Source organism: Gavialis gangeticus, unplaced genomic scaffold, assembly GCF_001723915.1.
Source record: "Gavialis gangeticus isolate Ggan-Ray unplaced genomic scaffold, GavGan_comp1, whole genome shotgun sequence".
NCBI lineage: Eukaryota > Metazoa > Chordata > Crocodylia > Gavialidae > Gavialis > Gavialis gangeticus.
The window spans coordinates 65698105-65709210 of record NW_017729004.1 but is presented as its reverse complement, the minus strand read 5'-3'; the positions used below and the strand labels follow the sequence as shown (position 1 = coordinate 65709210).

Sequence of the window (11106 nt, the reverse complement as noted above, 5' to 3'; positions counted from 1 at the left end):
AAGTTGGTTCCAGCTCCTAGCTGCCCTGACTGTGAAGTAGTGCCTCCTGATATCTAGCCTGAATCTGCTGTCAGTCAACTTATGGCCATTGTTCCTTGTTACCCCTGGTAGTGGTTGGGGGAACAGGGACTCTCCCATTGCCTGCTAGTCCCCCTTGGCAAGTTTATAGGAGGCCACCAGATCCACTCTCATCCTTCTTTTGTAGAAGCTGAACAAGTTCAGGTCCCGTAGCCTCTCCTCGTAGGGCCTGCCCTGCTGCCCCTCAGTCATGTGGGTGGCCTTCCTCTGGACCCTCTCCATGTTGTCCACATCCCTCCTGAAATGTGGCACCCAGACCTGGACGCAGTACTCCAACTGCGGCCTAACCAATGTCACAGAGGGGGAGGAACACCTCATTGTACCTACTTGTGATTCATCTATGGATGTACGACAAAGTGCAGTTAGCCTTCCTGACCACGTCCCCACATTGGCGGCCCATGTGCATCTTGGAATCAATGGTGATTCCAAGATCCTTCTCTGCCTCTGTGCTGATGAGAAGGGAGTTCCCCAACCTGTAGGTATGCTGCTGGTTCTTCCTCCCCAGGTGCAACACTTTGCACTTGTCCGTATTAAAACTCATCCTATTCTCATCTGCCCACCTCTGTAACCTGTTGCGATCTAGTTGTAGCCTTCTAGCATGCTCACTTCTCCCCACATCTTAATGTCATTTGCAAACTTGAACAAGGTGCTTTTCACCCCCTCATCCAAATCTCTGATGAAGATATTGAACAGTGCGGGCCTGCTATTGAACAGTGCGTTCTTGGCAAGCTTTTGGGTACAAGCATCCTTCTTCAGGCACAGGGAGTCTCTGCTGTTCTGAGATCTCCAAAGAATGAAAGAAACTAAAAGTCTGACAGGATATCACTGAAAATGTAAGCAGGTAGAAATTAGGAAACCAAAGAGTAGGGAAAGGTGTGGGGGGAAAATAAGCCAAAGGTAAGTAAGGGAGACTTTACTTTACTTGAGATCTCCAAGGGAGAAAAGAGGTAGTCTGTGGAAAAAAAGTAAATACCTGGAAATTAGGAAGACAAAAGGTAGAAAAGGAGGGGAGAGGAGGAAGCGGGGGGGGGGGTATGAAGAAAAGCATAAAAGGTAAGGTCGGGCAGGCACCTGATGAATCAGATGTCAGGCAGGTTGTAATGTGTCATAAATCCAATGTCTATATTGAGTCCATGATTTTTTTGTATCCAGTACATTTATGAAGTTCATAGGCTCATCTACGAAATGTCTCTAGCTTGAATCTTTCAGTAATAAAATTTAATAGGTAATATTCTATTCTACTCAAGGCATCAAAATTTTTACACCAATTGCACACTAACATTTGTTCGGTTGAAGTCCTACCCTGTTTTTGCCCAACTTGAGTTAGCATAAAGGTGAAAATAGTTTTAAAATATATTAAAGGCAACTGCTTTAAAATGACAGAGGGAAGATACAACCTTTGATAACAATTAAAGGATATCCTGCAAAAGAGTACTAAATACCATGTTAACCCTACACGCACAAAATGTTGATAGCTTCTGTCATAGCACTAAGGTTCTATGTTCTCATAACAGGGAATGCAACATGAATATACCCAGTGAGCTTTGTATTTTTGTGTTGATGTTTTGTTGTTTTACCTGAGAATGAGACAGGATATTATCTCATTTTCACTGATCAGTCTCCCAAACCCTGGAACTGATCCCAAACCCACTGAAGTTAATGGGAGCCCTATCATTGAATGTGCTAGGCTTTCAAGAAAGCCCAAATCCAAACCAACCAATTGGATTAGCTATGTCCAGAGAGTCCACCTGAATTATAATGTAGAGCAGGGGTGGGCAATTATTTTGGGCAGAGGACCACTTACTGAGTTTTGGAAAGCCATCGAGGGCCGCATGACAGGCAGCCCAGGGCAGATTAATATTAATTTTCTACATTTTTTAGGTACCCCGCAGGCTGGATAGAATGGCCTGGTGGGCTGCATTCAGCCCCTGGGCCACATTTTGTCTACCCCTGATGTAGAGTGACTTCACCTCTTCCCTTCCTCTGTGGGAGTAGAAAGCATAGTCATCCTCTAGAGCTGCTGGGAACAGCATCAGAAGCAATCAGAGGGATGGAATGGGATATGGTCAAAGCAAAATTGCCCAGGAGCATTAAAGTCTAGATATATTTTTAAATCAAACTTAGAATCAGTTTCAGTTTCCAGATGCTGATAAACATGGTTACTGGAAATAGACGTGTTTTTTTCCTGTCTCTTTTCTGACTGCAGAAAGTATATGGGAAATGCACCAATATTAAAAAGCTCATTGTCAAAATAAAATCCTTTTTAGGTTTATTCCACAGGTTTAGATGCAATAGGAGGACATTCTGCTCCATCATGTAACCCTATAAAAGAAACTAAATGACTTGTAATAGTGACTTGTATTACTTTGTGTTTTTTTTCCAAAATGCATCCATTCTGTTTTCTAGGCCCCCATACAAAGAATTAAATGAGAATTAAGTACAGGTTAAGGCAAAATATCCAAATTACAAGTGAGAAATTTCACATAGAAAAGGGATGTGAAGATGAAAATTTTAAAAAGTCTATTTCAATTGAGCAAGTTTTTGTTCACTGGGAATTTCAGGAAAACATGTTTCAGATTTACACTCTCACTTTTATTAAGTGATTAAGTGAAATGTGTTTCGACTGGAAGCTGAAATAGACTTCCTGTTTTTCCTAAGGGGACTTTCAGAAATAAGAAAGGTGCATCATCATGAGCAAAAGCAGGACTCCAGGTCTACCATGAGTGAACACAGCTGATAGCAATGATGAAAGTGTATTAGTGATATTTACTGATAGTTGTCCCTGGTGGTTCTGAGTGTGCCTCTTCAATAGACACACCTTTGTTAGAACACAATCATAGGGTCGCACGTAAACCTGGCATTAAACTAGACCTACAGTCAATGTAGTCACAAACCATCTTGCTTCATATTGTATTAACTGACGATGAACAAGTTCTGTTGGAACCTCAGTTACCGGCGTTTAACTAATAAGATGTTAAACCCAACCTGCCCCTATCAGCAGCAACTACAAGGTCACAGTTAGAAGTGTGCAGTTCAATATAGCTTTTTAGTCTTCTTCACTAGAAAATTAAGTTCTATTAGATACCCATTATTTCCTAGGGGACATGCAATGATGTGACTTCCTTCTGTAATCACATTTACCGGAGCTCCTCTGTTTTCAAAAGGCAAAATCCCCATTAATACCTGAATTTGTTGTGCTTACCCTTAAACAGCCCAAAATATTACAGTGCAGTAACAATGAATATAGTGAGAAATAACAAAAGGGAAGCCAGTAAAATCAGTGAATCCATTTGACAGATGTATGTAATATTTGGTTGCAGCATCATGAAAATGGACTGTCTTCTCAGAATGCCAGAACCATTTGTTTAATGCACTTTGGGCATGACCCAGTTCCTATTCAACTCAGTAAACACTTGTTATCAGCTCTAATGCAGAATGGACAAAATCATATGACCACAAAGGACTATATAAGACCTTCACCAGACCTATCTGGTCCGAAGTTTCACATAGAGCATACCAGCCAGCTTCTATAGAAATAATTAGTGGATAGTATATGCATTGCCCGAGTGCTTTAAAATAGAGTAGGCAATTGTGTTTCCTTTTACACTGTTTGTCAGCTCCACAAAGGCAGAATATTTCCTTAATTGAAAAAAAAAAGTCACACTCTGGTTCTAATTATGTTTGACTATTCACAGCACTTTTTTTACTTCAAAAGGCACCAGGAGGGATTTTTCCTGTTTGTAAAAATATAGACCAGGATGTATCTCTTTATTGCATTGTAATTTGACTTTCCAGTGTACACTGAGGGACTGTTTTAGCCCGAACCATTGGTAGAAAAGGGAACTTTGAGGGTACATCACTACTCACATAGAAACTTCTACACTATTTTTGATACAAGTAAAAAGAAGTTTCAGCAATGAATGTGAAGGATGTTTGGTTAACAAGCATTAGTGAATTCACTAAAGAAATGTGCAACGCACAGTACTATTTAGTTCAGCCTAAGTCACGGACATTTCCTTGCCATATTTTTGTATTAAGAAAAATGAAATATTCTCTTTGCAGGTCTTTGTGCTTAAGCAGGTTTAGCTTCTGTATTCTGTATATTGAAGGCTGGGTAATAATATGAAAGTAAACTGAATCCTTAGCAAAAGAACCACTGCCAGAGATGCTGCAATTACAGATAGTATTTTAGTCATATACACAGACCAACTTACAGATATCAGCTCAAGCATCTCATTCTTCCTGCAGCATGTCTTTTTCCTTTCAACAGTTGCTTTTATTATTGTTGTTTTGTCTTATGTGCAGCAACTTGCAGATTTCCTGGAGTCAAGGCTACATAGGCCTTTCTAGGGACGAAGTCTTTATCCCAAAGTTGCCTATTACACTTTGTTGTCTTCAAATATATTGGTCTTTGAGCCAGCCTCCTGCTTCTTGTCTGTGTTACTACCTTTGATGGAAGACATGCTTCCACACACTAGTTGCCTGTATACTGTTGGGTTTGCTCACATGGTTCTCTGTATAAGTATATACCTGTTTTTCTCTGCCTTCCCTAGGCCAGGTCAGCTGATGACTAAGACTGTTGCTCCTGGGCACGATCTTGGCTCCAGCTACCTAAAGGTGCCAGATGTTTCTTAGGCTAGGTACAGACAGTCAAAAACCCAAGGCTGAATTGATGCAGCCTTTGCAGGTTAATCTAAACTGCACAAATAAAAATGAAACGTAAGTGAACAGACATTTACCTTTGATGCATAAAATACAGCCACATGCCTGCAGTAACTCAGGCCAGAAGCCAGGGGGCACAAGAGCACAGGTCTCTGTCTGTATGTTCACTTCCTCTTCCTCCTACCCCCAAGGGCATTAGGATTTGAAGTCCAGGATTACATCAGCAGGATTCTGCAGGGTTGCTTACATCACTTCTTCTTCCTGTCTCCACGTGCCTGTGAGATTTGTAGTCCACAACTGCAGCCAGCAGTAAGTTTGAGTGGGAAAAGGGGTGTTTAACCCCCTTCCCTGGCCCCAGCCCCCAGCCCAGGGTTTCTTGTGGGGGGGTCAGTTCCCCTCCTTATAGACTGGGCTTGCCCCGCCCCCTCCGTTCCCCCTTTGTCAGTCAACCCTCACTGCTCCAGCTAGCCCTGCTCTCTAGAGCAGACAGCACAGCCTGCCCAGCCCAGGGCTGCAAAATGCTGGGCTGCTGGAGGACCATGATTTAACTTGAACCAGGAAGGAGTCTGGGACAGAAGTTTCATAAACCGGTTTGACCCAAAACAGTTAAGTCTGATACTGCATTCAATCAGGTTTATCTTTAAACCAGTTTCAGCCAGTTTGAAACTGGTTTATCTGCATTGAACTTCTATTCTGTTACTCGTTTAAATCAGTTTCTGATCACTTAAACTGGTTTATGTGTAATGAAGTTACTGTAATTGATAAAATGGATTGAGCACAAAGTGAAGTCTAATCCAGAGCCTGATACTAACCTGTTATGTGGCCTTTTGGGAAATCCCTTAGACCCCCAACACAAAAAAGTAGCTAAATGCATGCTTAAGTCCAGTCTTGATGACTAAAGTTTCTGAGTGCACAATGATCTTTAGACATGTCCAAAGGGCTATCCAAAGTAGGGTTGTTCTTCTGATAGTCTTACGCAGCTCTCCTTCTCACATTCTGTCTCTAAATTGGAGTTGATAAAGGTCTGTAAACACTTGGAGATGCACAGAAAAGGCACTGTATTGTATAGTATTAGTAATAGTAGCTCATGAGTCTGCTGATTTTTCCTTTTAAAAAGGAAGTTTGTTTGAAATGAGTTTGTTTGCTCTTACACAGTATTCTAGTTGCACACCATCTACAACTAATGTCTGTGCAAGGTTACATCAGTCTGTCACAAGTATCCAAAGTAAAGTTCTCAGATTTATTCCATTTTGTTTAAGGAAACTGCAGGAGGTTGTACCAAAGCACATTTCAAAACACAGTCCTTCTCAAATTAATGCCATGTGTGTAATACAAATCCAAAACAAAGCAATTCAGCTTCCATGCACGTCATCCAAAGCCCAGAGTAAATTGAAAGTTTCTAATAGACTCCAGCCTGCCTTGGATCAAGGCATATTTCCAGAGACACTTACATTACAAGATGTTGACCATTCTTTCTATACTTTGCAAAATAATGCTCACATTGCAGCTGACAACATGCTCAAAAAGGATGTTCAGAGGACAAAGGTGCCAGCAGGATTTACATTGCATTTACATTTAGACAGTGAAGGTGAAAAAAAATAAAAGGTTAAGAGATTCTGCTAGACTTCAATACCAACATCTGCCGAGATGTAATTGCATATTTAGCCACTGCTCACTACAGAAAATACACCTTGTTTCTTTAAGGCGATATGAAGCATATTAGTAAAAGGAGAGATCAGCCTGAGAGACTAGCATCTTTGAGATGGAATCACAGGATACTTTGTATGGCAAATGAGTTCAGACATGGAATACAGACAAGAGACGCTCTACTCCAATAGCAATCTTTCAATTTACCATGGTACTTTGCATGGGTCAGTGGATTTCCTGAGAATCATTAACTTGGTAATTACCCTTGGAAACAGCAATGAAGGACTCATAAAAAAGTCATGTGATTTCTATGCTGTGTGTTAGAGTGCACTCAAGCTCTCCAGTTTGTACTTTATCATAATCGTGGAAGGATTTCACTCTCTGTTTGGCTTCTAGGTTGTACAATACTGGTCACGCTACAATATTGTACTGAAGACTGACACTGATAAGTCCTGGAGGCTCACAGCTGCATACTTAGCTTAACTCCTGCTTTATTTTAGAAAAGCCACTGTGGTCACCTGGACATGAGAATTTGGAAGCTAAGCATGAAGTCTGATGTATTTCCTAGCCTGTCAGCATCTACATTTCTCTTCACAGCAATGCTGGGGGTTCAACTTTGGGTGCAAACTGTAAGTTCTGGGATGCCTCCCTTTTTTTCCCCCAAGATGTTCTTAGTAGGAATGGTTCCCTTTTTGGTATAAGGAACTAGGCATTTCAAAAAAGCTTATGTGAAATAAGTGTCCAAATCTTAAAATCCCATCCTTGGGCCAGATACACCTACTTGGAGCTTCCTGCAGCTATTTGTATAACTGGAATTTAGGATGGAGTTCTATACTCAAATCTTTAAGTGATTCACACTAGATTGAACACCAAAACTTGTGTGCCTAAATCCAACATGCACGTCCATTTGGCACTGTACACAGTCCCACATAGATGTGTGCACCTGTCTGAAATGACACAGAACGTTCACTTTGCCAGCAAATTTCAAAATGGGATCTGGAACAATTCTGGAGCAAAGCTCTGCTTTTGTCTTTGGAGAGAAACATGCCATTAATCATCTTCAGAGTAGGATTAATACCATGTTTTTAGTCTGTACCCTGCTGCCTCACAGGTAGCCTGTGAATTTATGAAGACTCACATCACCCCCCACCTTTACCCCCACTCAAAAAAACCCAAAAAACAAAACAAAACAAACCCCATGAGATGCCACCAGTTCAGTGTAGGGAGAGTATAAGGTGCACTGACTGTGATCTAGAGACAGTTTGGGGAGTTGGACAAGGCCAGGCAGGGGAGGGTACATCATTGTATGTACTAGATTTGCATTCCTGGGGAAGTAAAGGAAGGCAGAGGGAGAGAAACACACCACCTGTGTTTGTGAGAAGACAAAAAAGAGAGAGAGAGAGAGTCAGTGTCTGACTTGCTACCTTGAGAGATGTGAAGTATGTGCTCAAAGTGGGTTAAAACTAAAGTCATGCATAATATCAGCAACCCAGCAGATTGTGCTCATTCCCTGTGAGCATAGCAGTCACCCTGGACATAAGGAATTTGGTACATATACATGCTGGACTCTGCTGTGCTCAGAAGCCTCACACCCTTTACTGAAGGTGCAAAGTACAACCCACCAAGTACAAGGCCCACCACCAGCTGGTAGCTCCTTCTCTCATGCTGCACAAACTTTTCCATAACCGTCCCATTGGCCAATCCCCACATTCTTGTGCTTGATTAGGTCTTTCTGCAGCACATCTTGCTATGCTGTGTTCAAGTCTACAGGCACTGGTGAAATCCTCTGCATAAGTTATGCCTGAAGGCAGATATCTCCACTTTCTCCTCCACAAAGAAGTGAGCATGATGACAGGTTGTGTTTATTTTCCTGCTGTGGCCAGACAGGACCCACAGGGGCTCTCCTAGAAGGCTTGCTGTGGTACGGTGGACAGTGTAGCACCAGTAGGACAGTATTAGGCTGACCAGTCACAGATTTTCACCTAGCCAAAATGTGTGCCCAATCAGCACACAGGTATCCAACCCAGTGAAAGTGGAGGCTGAGGATACTGAATTGCTCCAGGAGCAAGGCACATCATGGGTTGCAATGTGTATTTGGCTACTGCTGTGGGCTGGCTCTTGAGCTAGTGTACTTCCCTCCATTGTCTGGCTGTGATCCCAGACTAGATTCTTCAAAAGCAGTTAGCAAGTGGTGGCACCCACATGTCTCTATATCCAAGAAAGATGATGTGAGGCTTCTGCTTACCTGTCTATGTCCATCCTTAGTATAGGCTTATGGTCAATCTTCATGGCTGCATGATGCTGGAAGAATGCTAGATGCACCACAAATATTGTGTGTTACTTCCCTATCCATTAGAGGTTTGGGAGGCCCAGTTAATGTTTTCAACATGGTACAAGTGCAAAATAGCTGTATACTTTCAAATATGAGGTCATATAGAGCCTTCACTCAGCATTTAGCAATCCCATCTGGTGCTGTGTAAGGACTGCACAACCAAGCTAAATTAACTTGAAAATGACTGCATCTCCTGGTGCACAGAGGAAGAGAATTCCCAAATTCTGTTCATTCTGAATCCAGATTTAGATTTTTAAAATGAGATTAACAGTGAGCTCCACATTTCAAACCAGACAAGAATCTGGGAATGTAATGGATTTCCTCCTGGCCCAGCATACTATGAAGATGTGCATCTGGGAATTATTACAAAGACTCTAAACTGGCTAGGAGTCCACTCAGAGCTATGAGATCATTTCCTAAGGGAGCCTCATTGGTGAGAATTAAATTATGGCCTTACTTTCTTTCTGAAAGGACAAATCAATCCTGCATTTAATTTCCTCATACTAACACAGCAGTTAGTGTACATTTTTGCACTGTTATCTTACAACTTAAGCCCAGCTCTGAAAAAAAAAGGCCAAGAACAAAGTTCAATGTGGGGGGGGGGGAGGGGCAGAGTAGTTTACAGAAAGGAAAGGAAAGGAAAGGAAAAACAAAGATTTGAATGTTTCAGTTAGGACACAATAAATTCCAAATTGGTCTCTCTCCTTCTTAGTGTTTTACCTAAGTCACTTATCTTCATGTTATAATATTTCCTGCTATGGACCACTGTTTCCAGAGGATGTCAAAGTGGATTAAGTAATAAAAGAATATCATCGTCATATTTATAGGTCCCCGTAATTGTAACTGCTTTTAGTGCCCTTTAAAAAGATGAGTCTCTGCCCTTAGAAGGCGTGACCCTATGAATTGCTGAGGACTAGTCTCAACAAATAATGAATTCACCTCACAATATCTAGCCTTCCAGACATTGGCTTTTCCTGCATTGGAGTCAATGGCAAAATGGCCACCTGTTTCAATGGGACAGACAAGGAAGTGAACATGGCATCAGTGGTACAGGGTGTCAGTTCTAAATTCTTGATCTGTGACTTGGAAATTGTAGCTCTCAAAGTGATGGGAGGCCCATTCTCCCTTCAGCTTCGAAGTGCCTGGGTAAACAAATGAAGTGGCAAATGACTAATAAGGTTAGGCAGGTTTAAAACTAAGGACATGAAGAAGAGAAGAAAGGTATGAAGTGGAAGAAGAAATACATAAAAAAAAAATTTTTAAGGATGAAGTCACAATATCACTTTTGTTTTTTCAGGAATAAAAACCATGCAAGGCAGAGAGCTCAAATGTACAACAAGAAAGACCATAGGAGACTGTTTTGCAAACTCATGCTACATTTTACTTTGTTTCCATTTTGAATTAGTGCTTTAAAAGTTACACCAACTGCATTGTACATTAGATATTACAACTTCTTAGTTAATGGATCTACCCAGGATAATTAGTATGAACTAAGAGCTCTAGCTCTCCTTTGTTATTCCAAGCCAGGATTCTCAAAAAGTTGAGACCTGACACAACAAGATGTACAAGAAATATGGATAAACACTGCTAGTATCTCTCAGAGTGTGTGGTGGTATTTATGTTTCATAGATCAGGAATGTTGGATATTGCTGTAGAACTTCCATTACGTTGCTCTCTTCTTGTCCTGCCCATTAGCCTGGGATCCCTATGAAATGAAGATGCTCCTATTTAATGTAATAATTTATAATATAAAACTGCATCAGGTTTGTAGGAGACTCCATGGAATAAAAGAAGAATTAAAACAGAGTATTTAGAAGGGATTGATTTTTCCAGTTTCAAAATCGGTGCTGCCAATTTCATACTTAAAGAATCACTGTACTGGGGCTACAATGAAGAGCAGTAGCATAGCAGTTCTTACCAAGATTTATGATACCTTATTCTGAACACCATGTTACATGAGTCCTGGGTTTTTGTGGGGACCAAATATATGGCCACACAAGTAGTTAGGGATGGTCCTACTTTGAGCAGGGGCATGGACTAGATGACCTCCTGAGGTCCCTTCCAACCCAATTTTCTATTTCCTATTCAGAGCACAGCTTATGGGATGCAAGTAGGATATAAGGATATATTTTCAGGATAAATTAGGATATATTTTCACCCTAAATGCATGACAAAAGAAAGTTTTGATTCAACTAATCAACACGCCATAACTCTAGATAAACATCCTAACTTTTCAATAGAGAGATGGCTTCTATTAAGAAAAACTGTTAGCAGGAAATGCAATTTAATTTCAGCAACTTTTCTATTCACCCACAGTAACAAATCTCAGTCATATTGTGGTTAGAAATCAGGAAATCTATATCACATACAGAATGACTGATGATTGT

At 41.0% G+C, this 11106-nt stretch overlaps 1 protein-coding gene across 3 annotated transcripts in view; it reads right to left on the bottom strand.

Moving 5' to 3' along the window:
• Positions 1–10077: 10077 nt before the first annotated feature.
• The window catches only part of LOC109291450, a 36493-nt gene continuing 35464 nt past the window's right edge, over positions 10078–11106 (bottom strand). For 2 of the 3 annotated variants that reach the window (XM_019508495.1, XM_019508494.1), the window contains exon 6: positions 10078–10424. In XM_019508495.1, coding sequence (XP_019364040.1) covers positions 10343–10424 — 82 coding nt within the window. In that variant the 3' untranslated portion in view covers positions 10078–10342. Of the gene's footprint in view, positions 10474–11106 lie in introns of all 3 variants that reach the window. The other variant, XM_019508496.1, reaches the window with a different exon arrangement.